This window comes from Phyllostomus hastatus, unplaced genomic scaffold, assembly GCF_019186645.2.
Source record: "Phyllostomus hastatus isolate PE091 unplaced genomic scaffold, TTU_PhHast_1.1 phas_contig_137, whole genome shotgun sequence".
In the NCBI taxonomy this organism is placed as follows: domain Eukaryota; kingdom Metazoa; phylum Chordata; class Mammalia; order Chiroptera; family Phyllostomidae; genus Phyllostomus; species Phyllostomus hastatus.
This window is the reverse complement of record NW_025333583.1, coordinates 16,109,011-16,129,223: the sequence shown is the minus strand read 5'-3', so window position 1 is coordinate 16,129,223 and position 20,213 is coordinate 16,109,011. Positions and strand designations below refer to the sequence as shown.

The following is a 20,213-nucleotide window of genomic DNA, read 5'->3' as shown; positions in this document are numbered from 1 at the left end:
AAAATGTTGTTTGTTATGTACTATGCTTGGTATATCTTACTGTTTCTCTACTAAGAACTCTTTTTAAATGTGGTTTATTTAATGTGGTACTTGTTACAGCGAAACTATATTTGAACAGCTTGAAACTGTACATACTATATTGAAGCGTCTCCTCTCAATGGGTTTCTTATTTCTATGTCGAATTTCATCTCTTGCAGTGTCCTGTAAATACGAATTAAGTTTCACCATTAAAAAAAAATTACTTGATCCATATAACCTAGTGTCATATTCAGCTATGCTTTAAAACATAGTTTATAATACATTTAACTCCTGTCCTATTAAAGTTTTAAGTTTGAATTGATAGAAGGTGTCAACTGATTTGAGTTTTTTCTCCCTTTTCCTTCCTTTTTTTTTTTTTTTTGCCTACTCAGTGTGGAAAAACCAAATAATCAAAAAAGCTGAAAAGTAGCTAGGAAGAGGAGAATGAGAAACTAAGGGCAAGGAGGAGGCCAGCCTGTCTTTACACAGTCTCTGGGCCCTGCGGGGTCTCGAGGTCTGCCCCGGCCCCCGTGCCGTGCTGAGGGCCTGCTTCCTGATCCTCTTTCCTCGCGGAGTCTGGCCCAGGCCTCCTGTAATGTATATCTAGCGTACAGTCATCATGGGTGATTGGAGTTGGAACTGACAGGAAATGTATCAGACATTCCTGTACTAGAGGCCAGAACTTTACTAAAGTCAACTTACTCTATTTTTACTTTATCGGAAGTGCACAAATAAAATCGGTTCCATTTTTGTTGAGAATGGGAGAATATGAAATTGTGTATTCTCAGTGGAACAGTGAGAGGTGAGAAGAAATGTACTCCTTAACAGTGCAGGTTCTCTGTAGGGAACAGGCTCGTCCGTTGCTGGTGGCACTGACCACGAGTGCAGCCTGCTCAGAAAGCACCTGGGGCAGGTGGAGAAGTGACAGGCACGCTCACACGTCCCGTTGTTTTCTGTCTGAGCCCAGAGGTTTTATGGCACAATTAAAGAATCGTATTGTTTTAACTCTGGTTATTATTTATAATATTCATTTGCTTTGAAAATGGGTCTTTGTCATGAAATTGTATTAAGAATTATGTTTTAATTTTTAACTAAAACTGTTCTAGGTGACATGATCTGTTGGAAGATTGAAATTAGGAAGTAGCTGAGAAAACATCTGCTACTTACGGAGACGCTTGAGTAGATACTCTGTTTAGTTTCTGATGCAAAAGGGGGAATCCTGAACGAGATCAAAAACACTTGGCAATCGCTTTCATTTTAGTGGTTGTGAGATTAGGGGTTTTTTGTTCTTTTTTTAAACTCTGAGAACTAGCTGATTGGATTCCCAGCTTTTATAGTACAGATTATTAAGAATTAAAAATCCTTCAAAGTATAATTAGTGAATTGTAGAATGGAATTTCTCCTGAAACTCTTTTCAGCATAATCAACAATTTGAAAAAGATGACTAGTGTTCTTGGTTGTGTTTGAATGAATTTGCTTGTAGACTTATTTATGGACAAAGAAAACCTGAAGTTGGTATTGATAGGCAAACTGTGCTGATATTTTAATGTCTACATCTTCAGTCATACCAGGTATAACAGTTCTGATTTATCTTCTTTAGGAAAGAGAATTCTTGAAGAATTATGTTCAGCGAATAGTTGATGTGCGGCCCACATTGGTTCTTGTAGAGAAAACGGTGTCTCGGATTGCCCAGGATATGTTACTGGAACATGGCATTACTTTGGTCATTAATGTAAAATCAGTGAGTTTTCCTGTTTTTTTTTTCCCCTATCTTTCTATCAATTTAAATCACAGCTTTTAAGCGTATATGAACGTGTGGTAGGTGTGCGGGGATCACTGACTGTTTCTTTGCTGCACTGTATGTGTTGAAAGTGGGACAGGAGGCATGGCAGCTCCTTCACTGTTTCAGGCTAGAGAGTCTCAGACTGGAAGAAAGTGTGCTTAATTACGTAACACTCCTCATAGGTGTCTGCAAGACCAGAGGGGTCACAGATATAACTTGAGTAGTATCTGTTGCCCCTCAGATTGTTTAGGGGATTGTACAAGCAGAAAATGTTCTCTCCCTAGACAAGTTACTCTCTTCAGAGCAGAGGCCCATTCCAGAAGTGCCCCCGCCCCGCGCAGTGTCCTGTGCCTGCACGTGATGAGTGAATGCCTTTGGATGATGTTACCGGTGTGAGTGTGGTTTATTTCAGTGGGCACATGGTGATTTCTAGGCCACTACCTGTAGACCAGTCTAGAATCAGAAAAAAGTCATGCTCGTATATTTATTAAATAAAATGAAGGAAATTCATTGTGAAGGTTATTTTAAAATTTTCCTGTTACTCTTCCAGAGTAAATTTGCTAAGAATTTTACTCTTCTGTAATTTTGTAATATAATGCTTTTCTGTGTTCTAGCAAGTTTTAGAACGAATCAGTCGAATGACCCAAGGTGATCTAGTGATGTCGATGGACCAGCTGCTCACGAAACCCCACCTGGGCACCTGTCACAAATTTTATATGCAGATGTTTCAGTTGCCTAATGGTGAGTGATCTTTGGCATAGACTCTCCTGAGGTCGGGGGCCTGAGGATGTTAATAACCTCATCAGTACTGCACTGTTTACTTGGTAGGAAATACCCATTAGCACTGGTTAAATGGCAACCGGCAATGGTGTTCTTTTTACTTGTAGATGTTAATATAGTGAATTCATTCTGTGTGGACTTCTGGATGGCCACCTATTCTTCACTTTCTGTTTATTCATAGAACAAACCAAAACGCTGATGTTTTTTGAAGGCTGCGCGCAGCACCTGGGCTGTACAATCAAGCTTAGAGGAGGCTCGGACTATGAGTTGGCTCGAGTGAAGGAGATCCTGATATTTATGATCTGTGTCGCCTATCATTCTCAGCTGGAGATCTCCTTCCTCATGGATGAGTTTGCCATGCCTCCCACATTAACACAAAACCCCTCCTTTCATTCCCTGATTGAGGGGCAGGAGGAGGACGAAGGGCCTGCACAAGAGCCGTTCAGTGGGAGTCCCCTTCCCCAGGAGCCCGACTTCCCTCAGGAGTTTCTGCCCTCTGAGGACAGCAGTGTGCTGGAGTCAAGGCTCGTGTTGGAGAAGGGCGACCAGGAAAATAAAAGTGCTCCTCAGGACGTTGCCCCTGTGACGCATCAAGAGTACGCCCCCGCAGCTTGTCTGACAGATCTCCCCTGTGCCGTCTTCCCATCGGTACCTGACTCACTGCTGCCGCTGCACGGGGACGACCAGCAAGGTGCCCTAGGCATGGAGCAGCCTGAGACCTTGCCGCAGACAGACGAGCTGCAGGACCCCAAAGGCCAGATGAGAGCCTTTCGAGACCCTCTGCAGGATGACACTGGACTCTATGTCACTGAGGAAGTCACCTCTTCAGAAGATAAACGGAAGACGTACTCTTCAGCCTTTAAACAGGAATTAAAAGACGTGATCCTCTGTATCTCCCCAGTAATCACGTTCCGGGAGCCCTTCCTTTTAACTGAAAAGGGGATGAGATGCTCCACCCGAGATTATTTTGCAGAGCAGGTCTACTGGTCTCCTCTTCTCAATAAAGAGTTCAAGGAGATGGAGAGCAGGAGGAAGAAACAGCTGCTCAGGGACCTCTCCGGCCTTCAGGGCATGAACGGAAGTGTTCAGGCCAAGTCCATTCCAGTCTTGCCCTCGCACGAGCTCGTGAGCACTAGGATTGCTGAGCATCTGGGAGACAGCCAGAGCTTGGGTAGAATGCTGGCCGATTATCGGGCCAGAGGAGGAAGAATTCAAAAGAATTCGGACCCTTTTGCTTATTCAAAGGATGTGCCAGGTACTTCAAGTGGCAAATCAGGAAGCAGAAGTGAGGGTGATGAAGAGAAAGGCTTGATTCCGAGTGATGCCGTGTGGTCCTCGAAGGTGAGCAAGCCCGCCTTGGGTGCTTGTATGAATTTAGAATGTGTTGCAAACCCTTATGGCAGAAAATTGCATGAAGCTTTATTAAATATTTCTTTCACACTTTGTGTCTTAGTAGGTCTGTTGACTTACATGTTGCTTTAAAGTGTATGAGGTAGGAGTATAACGTAAGGAAACTGTGTTGAGGGTTCCAGCCTGCGCTCATGATAAACTGGGAAGAGCCCTGGTGGGGAGGGGCAGTGTGTAGAGCTGCTTGACACTTCTGGCAGGTGACCTGGGTGTGGCGTGGGCGTCGGCGATTCTGCCATCGGGAGCGATGGGGAGAGTGAGCATATTGTAATGGATGTGTTTTCATAAAAAATGTTAGATTTATCCATTTTTTAAACATAAGACACTTTTCTTTGTTATTTAGCTATGAAGTGCTCTTTACTTTTTAAACAAAAATTGGGGGCAAATTCAGGAAGACCCATTCATGAAAACATTATTGATAATGGTGGCTGTAAAACTAATGAACAAATGCATCTCTAGATGAGGAAATGCAGTTGTTTAATAAAACAAATAAAAGATGTCCAATGTGGCTGGTACTTGGGAAATGCCAAGTAATAACGGTACACTGTGCTTTATTGTTGAGGTTGCCCAAAGGGAAAGTGGTAAGAGCCATGGTTAGTGAGGTATGTTAAAATACCTGTAAAAATTTTATATAAACTTCTATTTATATACATTTATGTAAAGGTATAAAAAGTATATAGGTAGGTCCCTATTAATTTACATGATCATGTATGTACCTTGGATTTAGGATTCCTATCTTTTCTAACCAATTCCTTTATAAGTAAGCATTTTATATAAGGATGCTTATAATTTATAAGAATATATATATAAGATGTTTACTGAAGCATTATTTCTAGTTGTTTGCTGTAAAAAGCGTTTAATGGATTTTACTTAATGACCTAACAGAGGCCATGGTATATTTTCAAATGTTAAATGACAAGTTATGTTTTAATAGATGTAGTAGTATTCCATTTTTATAAAAACAGTTACCTGCATATATTTATATGAAGGTTTGTGTGTGTATATGTATGTGAGCTAGCAACAAGAATGCATGGGTTTTAACCATACAGTCAGATTTGTCAAGTTGTGGGGGGTGGCCTCAGAGGAGGAGAGGCCGTATGTACTCCCTAAACATTTTCCTCTTCCTCTGTACTCTTTGAATATCACCGGAGAGCAGGCGTTACCTTTGTAATGATCAAAAACAGGTGTAAAGTACAAAAAAACAAATGTCTTAGAATTTAGGTCTGTATGCTCAAATTGATGTTATATCTAGCCATTAGTTCAGACTGTTTCATATTTACTTAGCTATATATTTCCAAAATAATTTTATGCAGTTTTATAAAAATAAGTGGTATTTAAGAAAGCAAGCTCTTCAGACAAAACCTTTGTATTTTTAACTTAAAGTTTTTGGATTGTTTTATCACAAAAACTAACTGCTCTTCTTCCTTATATTTAGATCCTTCTATTTAGTTATCTTACAGTTTGAAATCTTCAGCAAAACCCCCACGGTGAAGAGGCTTTAACATTGAGTGTGACAGGTTGGGTGTTGGAAGCATGCACTGGGCCTGGAGTGTGTTACGACTTAGGGTGCTCACGTGCTCCTTCCCTTTCAGGTGGACTGCCTGAGCCCTGCCAACCACCAGAGGCTGTGTGTGCTCTTCAGCAGCTCCTCCGCCCAGTCCAGCAACGCTCCCAGCGCCTGCGTCAGTCCTTGGTAGGAGCTTGTCCCCCTGCACTCGTGCACTTTCCCTAAGAACAGGATTCCAGCGACTTCAAATGAAATTCAGCCACTAGGATCTGTTTTTAGGCTCATGGCATGAGGACGGGCACATAGGAGTTGGTAGAACTTTTAAAACTTGTGAGTTAAATGTGAATTTCTGTTTGCTCATGGGTAGAAGTAAGTGAGATTACCTTGAGTGAAAGGGAACAGAATGTGAGGCTGGAAGGGGAGTTTCTTATTATAAAAGTGAGAAAGTTGATAGAAAAGATAGTTTTCAGTATTTCGATGATAATGTATAATTTAGGCAGGTTTTCCTTTAGGCAGTTTCCTAAAAATAGTCAGCTTTATGCCTTAAGTTTTATTCTAAACTTAATTCTAAGCAGATTGATAGAAACACATTTTTTAAATTATTTGAAATGATAGTCACAATAGCCTAGTTATTACTGCATAATTTATCTTTAGCTTTAATAGTGCTATGGAACATCACTGCCTGTTTTTGGAGCACCGTTTCCATGACAAAATGTGTTCCGTATTTTCATTTTGAACCCCAGAAACATGTATTTCTATCAATGAGATCGGGGATTCTTCCAGTATCAGTAGCTACAGCAGGCTGACTGGACCTAAGGGAGCCCACGGGAATTTTCTCTGGGAGTCTGTCAACTCCTTAAGTCAAGACTTGACTAAGATGGGGTTTCAGCAGCGGTCTAACCAAGCTGTCTTATTTGTGGGCATAAGTTAGTATTTGTGGGCGTAAGTTAGGTATAAAGTCAGGAACCTGCCCTCCTGGAAGAACTTGAGCGGCAGTTCATCAGGCTCAGTCCGGTGCGGACTAGAGAGCAGGAGACAGGACTCCATTTTATGTTGACAGGGCTTCAGGCTTTGTAGAGGAAGCTCCTACTTCTTCCTAACTTAGCTTGGTTTTACTCATTTAATATTATAGTTTACGCACCCTGATGGAATGCTTCCGTAGGATACTAATGGACTGGGAGTGGCTAAGATGCTCCAGTGTGGTTAGTCCAGACTCGTTTTATCCACCGAGGTAAAACCTGTTCTGTAACAACAAATTGCTCTACATCAAGACTGTATCATAAGCACATCTAATAGGTAATCAGTGTGTAGTTTCGCGAAATGTCTTTGCCATGTGGTAAGTCTTATGACACGATACTAAGAAGTGATCTCTCCCTTTAGGATTGTAACAATGGAATTCTATGGGAAGAATGATCTTACTTTAGGAATATTTTTAGAGAGATACTGTTTCAGGTAAGAACAAGTTTTCTCTTTGTGTCCCACTCATGTTTTTTCACTGCCCAGGATTTCAACCTAAAACATAAACATGAGTTAGAATATTGCTGAGTGGCCTTCACTTTCGTACTACACATCAGAGTGTGCCCTGCAAAGAAGTGGTCTGTTTCATACTCAGTCTGGGATGTCTTACGCAGTTCATTCCTCAAATTTTTTTTTTTTTTTTAAGGATTTGTGTTTTTATAGTGACTTAAATGAGAGGCAAGAGAAGCATAGGATCTCAGATTTAAGCCTTAGTGCTATCGCCTAATACTTCTATTTCAAAGAGCAAGTAACTTGATCTTTACCAGCCCCCTTTATAGAGAGGAGCAAGCTCCAGAAATGTAAGGAGTTTCAGTAGGTAAAATGAGATGATGTTTCAAAATGCTCAGCAAATAGAAGGTGCTTATTAACAGGTAGAAACTGTCATGGTGCTGTAGTTGAAGACAAGATGTTTAGCTATAGGCCCCAAGTAGTACTTTTTTTTATTCTCACCCAAGGATATGCGTAATTGATTGTTAGAGAGAGAGGGGCTGGAGGTTGCTGAGGGAGGGAGAGAGAGACATTAGTGTAAGAGAGAAACATTGATTGGTTGCTTCCCAAATGTGCCCCAACTGGGCATCGAATCAGCAACCTTTTGGTGTATAGGACGATGCTCCAACCAACAGAGCCACCCAGCAAATGGCACTTTTAAGTGGAACCCTGCACAGACTGCCCACCAGTCATTCTTACTCTAGAGAGGATGCTGCATTTCTTAACATTCTGGTTAGACAGGATTCATTACATGTTGCTCCTCAGTTTATGGTTAATGTCAGAACTTTCTTTTTGGTCAAAGGCCTTCTTATCAGTGCCCTAGCATGTTCTGTGATACCCCCATGGTTCATCATATTCGGCGCTTCGTCCATGGCCAAGGCTGTGTGCAGATAATCCTGAAGGAGTTGGATTCTCCAGTACCTGGATATCAACATACAATTCTCACCTATTCCTGGTGCAGAATCTGCAAACAGGTAAATGCACCTTGTGGCTATAGTGTTTCATATAATATCTCTTTATTGTATAATTCTTTTTTGTGGGGGAGGGTGGTCTGTTATTTGGGGTGTGTTATTTGTCATTGGGCTCTTATTTTACCTCTAGTGCTATATGTTCCATTTAATGTCTGTTTCTTGAAGATTCTGTTTTAGAATTGATCAGTCATTGTATAAAATATAGGTAATTGTCCAGTAAAATATATCGAGATTATGTCTTGACAGTTCTCAATTACATTTGTTTATTCATTCAGCAAACACTGTAGTGCTGTGTTCCAGGGACTGGGCCAGGCCCTAGGAATACAAAAAGCAGTGTAGGATTCCTGTCCTCTAGGAGAGAAGACACACTGGTAACACAGTATTTACAGTATGCTGGGGTGTTTGTATAAGTTTGAGCTTATGTCCACATTTCTGTCTGCAGAGATACAGATGAGGCTGTGTTTAAATTCATCTCTACCGGTTTTCATGTACATTCTTGAGACAGGGCCCACATGTTTTATTTCTTCTGAGTGCTTTTTAAGTCCAGAGGAAGTATTTGGTGTCAATATTTTGCTTTAAATATGTACTTTTTATCTAAATTGCTTGCAGTGAGCATGTGCCAAATTTAACTTCATTGGTATCTTTATTGGCTTATTTTGGAGTGTGCTTTTGGAAGGCGCTGCGGGAATCCCAGGGAAAGCAGTAGTGTGACCTGCAGGGGCGGCAGTGGTCTGGGGGGCAGACTCCGTTAGTTCCTTCTGCAGCAGCAAACGTGCAGCCACGACATCGTTCTCGCAATTCTCAGTCTCTTTGTAATTGTTTTTATAGGACTTCTGTTAGACAGCTGGTAATAGTTTGTTGTAGAATATGTGGACCTTTGTAGATTGGTGAACTAAATGAGTAACGTAAAATTGATCTTCATGTCTTGTATGCTTTGGTATAGGCACTTTAATTTAAAACAAAACCTTCTGCCTTTTGGATTAAAAGGAAAGGGTAAACAGTGATTGTTCACCAAAATGAAAGACTTCTCTGTGTAAAAAAAAAAACTTTAGCATATATAACCAAACATCGATATACTTAACATAAAAGTTCTGTAAGCCGTGGTAATAGAAAAATGGGCAAAAGGCATGACAAAGCAGTTTAATACAAGTGGCCAGTAGATTTGTGCAAATAAATTTTGTTAGTAGCCGAAGAAGGACAAATAAAAACAAGTGAAGTGTGTTTCTGTTTTTTTCCTGTGAAATCACATTTCAAAGACTTAGACTTTCTGAGATTGGTAAGAAGGAGGGGAATTGGTATTCGGATATTGTTGGAGACTGTGTAAGTTAGTATACCTGTTTTGGAAAACAGTGTGGCAAAAAGTGACAAAGACTGTGTAATGTTCATGTCCTTTGACCTAACAATTTCCACTTTTACTGATTTATTCCAGGAAGGTCATTATGGATAGTTATAAGCATTTATATACTAGGAAGTGCATTAGAGCATCATCAAAATAAAGAAAAACTTGTAATGACTTAAGTGCACATCAGTAGGGATTGGTTAAATGTATCTATATGATGGGGTACTCTGCAGCCATTAAAAATCAAGTTGTACAAGTATTTTATGTGGGAATACACTTATGATCCATTACTAAGTAAACAAACAACAGAAGGTTATGAAACTAACTACAGGAAAGAATTTTTATTATATTGATGTTGCTGGTCGGATTACTTACTGGTGATACTTCTCAACCATCCCTAACTCCACCCACCTTTAAACATTTCTTTCTTTTTCCAGGTTTCTGCAGTCAGAATATATTAGATTTGTATTAGAAGAGAAAATTCATTGTTTTAAAAAAAGATTCTCAATATGTGATTGGATAACACACGATTTATGCTGAATTTCAGGTAACACCCGTTGTTGCTCTTTCCAATGAGTCCTGGTCCATGTCGTTTGCAAAATACCTTGAACTCAGGTTTTATGGGCACCAGTACACGCGCAGAGCCAATGCTGAGCCCTGCGGTCACTCCATCCACCATGACTACCACCAGTATTTCTCCTATAACCAGATGGTGGCATCTTTCAGGTAAGAGTCAGAGCGAGCTTGTGTGCAGTCACATACTCCCCGGAAGGCTTTGTAACACTTCCACCATTACTAGATTGAATTGATTTGTGGTGTGTGTTGTTCCCCATGCAACTTTTGCAAATGTAGAGGGCCATGCTCTCATGCTAAGAGCTCTCAGTGCTGTTACTCTGTTTAATCCTTACTCTAAGAGATAGGTATTATTATTACTCTCACTTAGAGATCTTACTAGCTAACTTATAAAGCTGGTGAGTGATGGAGTCATGATATGAACCAGTAGATCTGCTTCTACACGGTTTTGCTCTTAACCATTGTTTCTGTTTTTGTATCTGAGAGTTTGTCAGAATTTTTGCTGAGACATTAACTGCCATAAGGATAATTGAATATTCTAGGTAGAGCTAAAATCACTAGTTCAAAGATGGGTAGTTACACTGTAGTAGTAAATGATTTGAGAAAGCCATGAGTCTCTGCCTTCAAAATGTATCCAGAGTCTGAACACACCTCACCACGTCCACCACCTACCACTCTGGACTGAGCCTCTGTTGTCTTCCATTGGATTTCTTCAGTAGCCTCAACCAGTGTCCCTTTGGCCTTGACCCCTACATCTTCATCTCAACACAACAGTTGGAGTGATCCTCTTAAATGAAAATCATCTCTGGCCACACCCTAATGGGTGTGGGTTTCTCCCTGAGTAAAAGCTCAAGTCCATTTTATGGACCTGTAAGCTCCTGCATGCTCTGGCTGCCCAGTACCTCTCTGTTCGTACCTCCTGCTGCTCTCCGCTTGCTCGCCTGACTGCAGCCTCACTGGCATCCTGGCTGGGCCGCAGGTATGCCAGCCTACGGGGGAGCCTCGCATTCGCTCTTCCCTCTCCGAACTACCTGCGCTCCAGACATCTCACTGCCCGTCCTTCCTTCTGTACGTCTTAGCTCCGGTTTCCCCTGCTCTGACTCCCTCTCACCCCTGGCCTTTCCTGCCTTCCTCCTGCTTTCTTTTTCTCCATAGCACTTGCCATCTGATAAAATACATAGTTTAAGTCTTTATCTCATGTGTTACTCAAATCTTACTCCTAAATGCTGAGGGCTGGAATTTTGGCCCTTGTTTAGTGCTTTATCCTCGGTACCTAAAACATGTTTGACATAAAATAGGCCCTCAGGAAATACTTGTAATTGGACCCTATTTTCTTTTTTAAGCAAGAGCTCTTAACCTTGAACTGAGGGCCTAGGTGGGCATAGCATTGACTGGACAACATAAAGCCTAGGTGGGAAGGACAGGAGGACTGCTGAGGCATCCTCAGGAGCCAGGAAGGTGGCGAATGCTTTTGTCTGAGCTTTCTCGAGGAAGGGGTCGGTCTCATGTAGAGATGTTTTTATCCCAGTTGTTTTTGTTTTTAAAGCACACGAGGATAGCCTTGTGGGGAGTAGTGATGCCTCCACAGTGTAGTGAATATACAAAGCAAAATCCTTCCAGGACTGGGGAGAATATTTGTAATGGTTGCAAGTTTTCTTTAAAACATAAATTGTCTTCAGTATTTTTGTGATTGTTTTAAAACACCATTTTATAGAAACTTTATGCCTCATAGGACTTAGTTGACCGTCATGATATGTCTTAACTGAAAATGTTAACACATTTTTCACTTTTCTCCTCTTACTTGTATTTTCTTCTCTCAGTTATTCTCCCATTAGGCTTCTTGAAGTGTGTGTTCCACTCCCCAAGGTGTTCATTAAACGTCAGGCCCCATTAAAAGTGTCCCTTCTTCAGGATTTGAAGGACTTTTTTCAAAAGTAAGTTTTAGTTTCTTTGGTCATCTTTTCTTGTTCAGAACTGCCTGTAATCTATAGCTATTTTAAATATCAGGTTTGTTCATTTAGCTTTCTTTGAAAGCATAAGTAACTGCATTTTTCTACCTGTATGTTATATATGCCTGATATAAAAAAATGTAGGCAATATATAAAGTATTAAAAAAGAAGACACACCCTCTGAGACTTACTAACTGTTAAGATTTTGATGGACATCTTTTGATGTACAAGTCTTCTTTTGTTCTGCAAAATGGTATATGATTCTTAATTAGAAAAAGCACTATTGTGAAGTTTTGTGTGTGACATCCTTTTTCTGTTTACGTGAGATTAGAAAATTTGATCCCACTTTTCCATGATGTTTAATATTCTTTATAATGTTAGAGTTTCACAGGTATATCTCGCTATTGATGAAAGACTTGCATCTTTTAAAACTGATACATTCAGCAAAACAAGAGAGGAAAAAATGGAAGATATCTTCGCACAAAAGGAGGTAAGTCCTATCTTTGACAGAAATCCAAGAGTGAACTATTATTAACTCACTGGAAGATTCTTTTGCAGTGGGTCTCAGATGGCTGGGCCGGAATCGTTTCTGTTTCTTGCAGATGGAAGAAGGCGAGTTCAAGAACTGGATTGAGAAGATGCAGGCACGGCTCCTGTCGTCCTCGGTGGACACCCCTCCGCAGCTGCAGTCCGTCTTCGAGTCGCTCATCGCCAAGAAGCAGAGCCTCTGTGAGGTGCTGCAGGCCTGGAACAGCAGGTGCGACCTGGCAGCCCGGTGCTGCTGCCACCGTGTGGCCGCCAGACTCGCTTTGCCGCGGTGTTCTTCATTTGTGTCTCTTGATTACGGGAGCTTTATTTTGTTCTCAGTTTGTGGAAACACTTATTTTCTGTCACCGCTATTACCCCCACACTTTTTATCTATTAAAGTAGATGTGCTAATATTTTTTAGGCAGTTTATGAAAATTAAAAAAAAACAAAAATGAAGACAGGCTTTAATGTTTCAAATACAACGTGTGTGCTTATTGAATGTAATATATCTGAATTACTGTATACATATACTACCTTTGTTAAAATATTTATTTTGGGAAATATTCCCTTTCATACTTATTTAAACATCCAGTTACATGATTATAGCACCTAATTTATTGAGCACGTGGATGATGCTAGGCACTAAGTAAGGCACTAGATGGACGTTCACTCTTTTATTTGGTCTTACGAGCCCGACCACGTGTATGCCACTTTCATGCTGCAGGAGAGCAAACTGCGTCCCTAAGAGACAAAGGGGTTTGCCTAAGCTCCATAGACACTGATTGTCAGAGCTGGACACGGAACCCAGGTGTATTGCTCTCTAAAGCCTGTGCTTTTTATATCATTTCTTACTGTCTCTTACAGTAACTTGCTGTTCTTTTAACACTGTAGTGAAGTCAGTAACAGCTTTTGGTTAGTTGATTAGAAGTAAGACAACAACTTAGTCTTATTTATGCACAACTCCAAAATCTCTTGCAGTTGGAAAAAAATCTATTGCCGTCGAAGTGGGAAAATCTGATTATTATGGTTTTGGAGCAGTAAGGAGAACATTTGTAGATGTTACCGAGGATGTCAGAAATGAAACCATATTCTTTGTTTTCTTCTTTTCTTTTAACTGTAGGTTGCAGGAACTTTTCCAGCAGGAAAAGGGTAGAAAGCGGCCTTCAGTTCCTCCAAGTCCTGGAAGACTGAGACAAGGGGAAGAAAACAAGGTAAGAAAGTGTAGTTTGGGAGCACACTTTCCCTTTCTACTGAAGATTGCATCTCTCTGGCTGAGCTGAAATGCCAAAGGCATATTGCCAGAGCAGAGAGCAGTGCAGCACAGCGCAAAGCAGACCAGCAGGGGGCAGAGCAGAGTGGAGTGTGTGGATGAGAGGGGCCCACCCCAGGGCTGCATGGCCCCAGAGCTGGGCTATAGACATGCTATCTTCACAGTTGTGCTCTGTCACAATGGAGCTGTTTGGCACTGAATAAAGTTTCTTTCTTCACCGCACCCCAAATTGGGGGTTCCTGTTGGCATTGAATCTGTGCCAACAACCATCAGCTGACAGAACGAATGTGATGCTTCTAAAGAATGGGCTATGGAAAAGGAAGGATGACATGGTAGCTGGAGAAAAATGTAGCAGAGGTATTTGTATGCACCAGCACAGAGGGGGAGCGAGCAGAGACTCAGGTGAGACTGACAGAGGGAAGTCGTGGCTTCTGCAATGAGTGGGGAGGAGCCAGGTGAGTGCAGTTGCAGGTAAATACACAGGTGAGAAGGGAAAACAGTTTCTGGTCAGACAGAAGGCAAGGGCACCTCTGGATGAGGAGGTGTGGAAATTTGAAGAGGGAGTCCAAGTTTCAGAATAGTCAGCTGACAATCCAGTTGAAGTTGGACACCAGCAGTTGGGAGGACCAGGCATAAGGTTCGCACAGATTCGTTAGAGTTTGGTGATTTGCAATGTGGGTATATAAGATGATAAGAGAGTTGTGGGAGGGAGGAACCCTTGTAAGAATGGAGTTCGATTGGAATCTACTTCAGATGGAAAAAGAGCCACAAAGAAGGCTTCATATGTAGAGCACTCTATTACTGCCTGTTTATTTTCTGCCACCGGTCCCCACTAAGGCATCAAGAATCACCTTCATTCTCTGTCTCTGAGAGTAAGGACTCTGACACAGGGTGATGATTTGGTAAATAACTGTCCCCCGAATGACTAAAGAAAGAGAGGGACTGAGAGAATAGATCAATTAGTGAGATAGAGAAGAAAGTATACTAGGATTCAGTTTAGTTAGATTTAAAAAATTGGGGCATCTCTTCTCTACCCTAGATACTCAGGCATGCCACAGCACACACACGCAAAGCAAGTGCATGTTTGTCTTTGGACCTTCAGTGATGTAAATATTATAATTGATTTCATTTATGACATTTAGAGGTGCTGGTTTAATTCATACTTTATTAATATTAAGTAGGGTATTATTTTAAAGTTGTGAGGTTTCAGGGAGACATGACTTGGATTAATTTTTTTATCCTATAATTCATTTATTTGAAACATTTATCACAAGCTCCTGTCAGCTGGCATCCCTGGGGGTAGCATCACAATGGCAGTAGGGGCTACATGGAAGTCTCAGGTGCTCTGAGTATGTAATAGAGCCCTAGCTTATTTTACTGTGATTTTGGCTGTTCTTTATCTCTGTGCTTACGTGAGAAGCTTTTCTTAAGAGGTCTGCACTGGTTTAGTTCTACGTTCGATTTAATTAGCCTTTCCTAACTGTGTTAGTTTTCTTGCACCGTAAAGCAAATCGCCACAAACTCCGAAGCCTAAAACACAAATTGATTACCTCACAGCGGGTCAGGGGTCCGGCACGGTGTGGCCGGGTTACCCCCTCAGTCTCACAGCTGCAGTGAAGGTCTCAGCTGGGGTGTCGTCTCACCTGCGCCTCCTCGGCCCCTTCCAGGCTCACCCAGGTGGTTGGCAGAATTCAGTTCCCGGTGGCTCTAGGACAGCAGACCCCCTTTGTTGTCGCCAGCCCACCAGAGATGGTTTCCAGCTCCTAGAGGCTACCTGCTTCCCTTGCCCCGTGACCCCTCTGTCTTCAAAGCATGCAGCCATGTATCAAACCCTGTCATGCTTCAGACCTCTGAATTCTTCTGTGTCTGGCCTCTGGACACAGATTGAAAGAACTCACAAGTCCTCCCTACTTTAACATTCACTGATTTGGGACCTGAAACATATCTCAAAATTCCTTCACAGCAGTGTCTAGAGCAGTGTTTGATTGAGTAACTGGGAGGTGTGTGTATAGCAGGGGGTGGGTGGGGTCTTGGGGAGCCACCTTAGAATCCTACAAACCACACTAACCATATTCAGATTATAAGGACTTAATATTCTGATACAATGTAGGCTTTTTGAGAGAATATCTTCTTTTTGTACAGATATATAATACCTGTAGAGGAATATTTTCATGGAGCAATGCATCCAAGTGCCTTTAATCTTTGTGTTACGTAGTAATATATAAATGAATTATTCCTTTTTGCCTCTTAAAAACTTTGTAGGAATCACTTTTCCTTAAAGTTTAGGTGAGAGGAAGAATAAGGATTACTGAAGATGTTTTTATATTAGTATTTGCCAAGTAGTCTGGGGCTATTAATGGCTAACACAGACTGCTAGGGGCCTTGCTCTTTGCAAGAAACTGCAAAGAAACTGCAAACCTAGCTGTGTAAGACCTTTAATTACAATATGCAGACACAGAATTGAAAATACAGAATCATTCAGCAGGTGACTGTCTTTCTGACAGATCTAGAGTTGACTCGCAGAGCTGCACCACCGCCTTTGGAGCCTTCATCTGATAGATTGTTTTTGTGTGCTCCGGGGCCCTGCTGTGGGTTCAAGGCGTTCGTTTGCACACACAGGCCATGGTCACTGTCACCGTTGAATGTTTGTCTAGTGAGGAGGAGGCTGGAAATAAACAAATGCACCAATAAACATTTTAAAAAATGGACGGAAAAAGGGCTATCAACAAAAAAAATAAGGGAGGTGGAGAATATTGCTGAAGGAGTGGGTGTGGGGGGATGTTTCATGTAGGGTGGCCAGGAAGGTACGGTGAGCAAACCTGAGAATGTTCTGAGAAGCAGTCTAAGAAACGACTTTGTCATCAAATTGTACACAGGGCTTACAGTTCTTTTAAATGTATCTTATCTACAGGTCATGGGACTTGAGAAAGTCCAGTAGATAAGATGTTACTAGGCTTAACAGATGAGCATAAGTAGTTCTAGACGTTTCAGTACAAAGAAGTGAACTTGTTGTTTAGAGCAGTGTCCCACGGTGTGGTTCAGGGGCCCCCTGGGGGTCCAAGACCCTTTCAGGGGCTCTGCAAGATTGTACCTTCTGATGCTATATTTGCATGAGGCTGTATTTTTTTATATATACTGTGCTCTAGTCATCATAATGTAACTCAACAGACTAAATGCAGAAGCCAAAGGTGAATCTCACTCTCTTCTGTTAAAGCCAGACATTATTAACCAGTTTTTTGAAAAGAGCTGGTTTTTAAAGTGAAAGATGTTACTTATGTTAATATATAATGGGTTTGTTATTTTTAAATGAATCAATGCATATTCTAAAACTTTTTTTAGTTTTAATTTCTAATAAGGTAAAATTGGAAGATATAACTTACATAAAAGTTATCTGAATGTCTGTCTTAATAATTCTTAAGAGGTTCAAGGGGTCCAGAGACCAAAAAGTTTAAGAATCACGTAGCTGAACATTTTTTTCAATGTGACTTTCATGTTCCCCTAAGAACCAAGTGTTTTCCTCTGCGCAGATAAGTGCAGTGGACGCCCCCCCACGGAACGTCTCTCCGGGGCTTCAAAATGGAGAAAAAGGTCAGTCCTTCAGCCAGGCGATTGCCCGTCACTGGATTTAAAGACACGTCTCAGTCTAGTAGTTGTTTTTAATTGGTAATTTTGAGAATTTTTTAATGCAATTGTTCATAGACTTGTTTTCCTTCCTGTGGAGCGTCTGTAGCACTGTCAGTTTAAGATGTACCATCAAGTACATTTCAAGAAGAGAAACCAGGGCGTCGAAGGCAGTGGTAGAGAAGGCCACTTGCTGGCAGGGGATGAGCAAAGGGTGAAAAGGAGGGTGAATGTCTTGCTTATCCCAAAGTCAGCTCCTAGGTCTCACTGCAAAAGTCTGCAAAGCTTAACTTAGATTTTCATGTCACTAAAATCTTATCTAAGTTCTTGAGCTGTCTTTCACAGGATTTGATTGAATAACTTGGTGACATCCTAGAAAATTTGTAGGTTTTTAGTTTGACTGTCTTTGCAGAACAAGAGTTCAACTTAAATAGTTCTATTACAATTAAATACATTTCCCTGAATAGCATGTGTTTTTTTCCCAATAGTGTCATCATTTCATTCCCTGTTAAATTGATTAAACTAATAAACATAACTTTGCATTATGGTCTGTTGTAAAGAATATTGGTAAGAGTCAGATTGGGTAAGATCTGATCTCAGTCAAGTCATACAGCATGTCTGGATTTTTGTGTCCATCTCTAAAATATGGATTAAAATGGCCTAAATAATTTTTATGAAACTACAATTCTCTGGTTTCTGAAGTGAAACTATCAGTTGGTATTTTAAAAACATTACTAACAGGCAGAAATGGACTTCATGTTTTTAGCTGACTCCTTTGTCTTTCTTTTTCTTTAGAGGACCGCTTCCTAACGACCCTGTCCAGCCAGGGCTCCACCAGCTCTGCCCACCTCCAGCTGCCCACTCCGCCTGAGGCCCTGCCCGAGCAGTTGGCCGGGGGCGCCCCGGAACCGGACACAGCCAGCATTTCCGAAGGTGCAGTTCTGGTCACTTTTCCTGAACTTCATCCGAAAGAGAAGAGCACTTGGAATGCTTTGACATAATGCTCTCTCCTCCCTTAGGATTCACAAATTATATACTTACTGAATGTGCTCTCTAGATACAGCTGTTTACCAGACCGCTTCTCCAGGGGCTCTGTTTGACATATAAATATCTGAGGAGCAAAATGTTATTCAACTTATCTACCTTCTGGGGATATTACTTTCTTCAGTCTCATAAAGCACATGATTGTTGCCTCATAAGAAAATAAGAAAAATTGCAGCCATTTCTCTAACAACAAATAGGTGTTTCACTAATAGCAGATTTATGCCTTGCTTCTCTCTTTCCTTGCTTTCTATTTAATCAGCAACTACTTAATTGTAGTACAGACTTTAAAAATTACATTTCAATTGCAACCTACACCTAAACTCACACCTAATAGCCACAGTGCACATAACTGAACTGACGTGGCAGCGTGAACCGTGGTGACTAAGTTCACGAGTGCTGAGGGAGTAATTCTGTCATGCCTGCCTCCTGGCCTCTGCCATCTTTGTAGGTGGATCTTAAGTTCAGAACTGGTGAAGCGTAAAGCAGTGAACCCCTTGGAGTCAGTGCTGGGTATGCTTCACTGTCGCTTTCTGTTTCAGCCCATGATAGTTACTATTCCAGATCAGAAATTTCACACCATAGTTGGGAATTACCGTGTGCGTGAGTGTGAGTCCCGAAAAGGAAGACAAGTGAAGTCGATGCTGTGTACTTTTTTTTATTCTCCTGAATATTAACATATAAGGAGAATACTTTTCATCCTAGATGTGTTTGATGGACATTTGCTGGGATCCACAGACAGCCAGGTGAAGGAAAAATCAACCATGAAAGCCATCTTTGCAAATCTGCTTCCAGGAAACAGCTATAACCCCATTCCGTTTCCTTTGTAAGTATTATAAAAGCCAGTGGCTGTTGAGTAGTTTGATTTTTACTTAATTTAAAAAAATTCTCTATGTAGTTTTACTCTCTCTATATCTAAATGTGTTTATTTAACTGTATACTCATATTTCTCAATCCTGAGTTACATTTCATCATAGTAAAAGAGATGTCTTAGAATAATGTAATTTGTAGAACATCATTGTTACATAGTAGACAAGTGGAAGAAAAAATAATTAACTAATATTGGTTAATGCTTAAGATTACCAGTTCTGAAAATAATTGTTCATATATATTTAAATATGAACATTTATATTTATACTGCTACATCTGTTGATCTCATCCTAAACACATATTGCTCATATACAAGGATGATATTATTGACACAACAAGTTACTGGGACATGTGGTGATGAATTATTAATACTGTGTCTCCAGCACTTTAGGTGCTCAGTTAACAGCTGTTAGACAAATGAATGAATGCTTCCGTTGGGGAAGCAAGATCTGGGTTAAAATGGAGTTATACCATTGAGGTTCCATGTGCTAATAGAGCACCGGTGTTGTTTATTTCTTGGACTAGTGTGACATTTGCACAATTCCTAGGAGACCTTTCGTTCAAGCTTATAGTAGAACAAAGTCTTTTACATGTCTGCTGTTCATTGTAAATCCTATTTGAGGTAAATATGGTCTGCAGTCTCTGGCAGTGTGGAAAGCTTTGTTTGGGGTGACTTCAGAATCCTCTGAATTAGAACCTTTGAAACGTAATTCTGATAATTTTTAATTGCCTTCAAAATTTTTTGTTCTGTTTTCTTTGGCTGTTTGGTTCAAGTGCTGCATACATTTTGGCTTACTTAATGTATACTTGTGCAGAATATAGTTAGGATTGTCCTGAGATTTACTTGCAGTGTGTTAAGGTTTTTATGTTTTATTTTTTGCTAATTTCGTTCGTTCTTACGTATTTGAAATTTTTGAACAGTGATCCAGATAAACACTACTTGATGTACGAACACGAACGGGTGCCCATTGCCGTCTGTGAGAAGGAACCCAGCTCCATCATCGCTTTTGCTCTCAGGTGCTCCTCATACGGCCCTTCACCTGTGGCTAT

The 20,213-nt window shown here is 40.9% G+C and overlaps 1 protein-coding gene across 4 annotated transcripts in view; it reads left to right on the top strand.

The window, feature by feature from the left end:
* Positions 1 to 20,213, top strand: part of PIKFYVE (phosphoinositide kinase, FYVE-type zinc finger containing) — a 75,684-nt gene that overhangs the window by 41,475 nt on the left and 13,996 nt on the right. For all 4 annotated transcript variants that reach the window (XM_045853004.1, XM_045852983.1, XM_045852993.1 and 1 more), the window contains 15 exons: positions 1,619 to 1,759; positions 2,416 to 2,542; positions 2,763 to 3,922; positions 5,581 to 5,681; positions 6,876 to 6,947; positions 7,804 to 7,975; positions 9,859 to 10,037; positions 11,705 to 11,818; positions 12,215 to 12,323; positions 12,436 to 12,590; positions 13,482 to 13,572; positions 17,159 to 17,219; positions 18,048 to 18,185; positions 18,999 to 19,119; positions 20,085 to 20,180. In XM_045853004.1, coding sequence (XP_045708960.1) covers positions 1,619 to 1,759; positions 2,416 to 2,542; positions 2,763 to 3,922; positions 5,581 to 5,681; positions 6,876 to 6,947; positions 7,804 to 7,975; positions 9,859 to 10,037; positions 11,705 to 11,818; positions 12,215 to 12,323; positions 12,436 to 12,590; positions 13,482 to 13,572; positions 17,159 to 17,219; positions 18,048 to 18,185; positions 18,999 to 19,119; positions 20,085 to 20,180 — 2,837 coding nt within the window. The remainder of the gene's footprint in view (positions 1 to 1,618; positions 1,760 to 2,415; positions 2,543 to 2,762; positions 3,923 to 5,580; positions 5,682 to 6,875; positions 6,948 to 7,803; positions 7,976 to 9,858; positions 10,038 to 11,704; positions 11,819 to 12,214; positions 12,324 to 12,435; positions 12,591 to 13,481; positions 13,573 to 17,158; positions 17,220 to 18,047; positions 18,186 to 18,998; positions 19,120 to 20,084; positions 20,181 to 20,213) is intronic.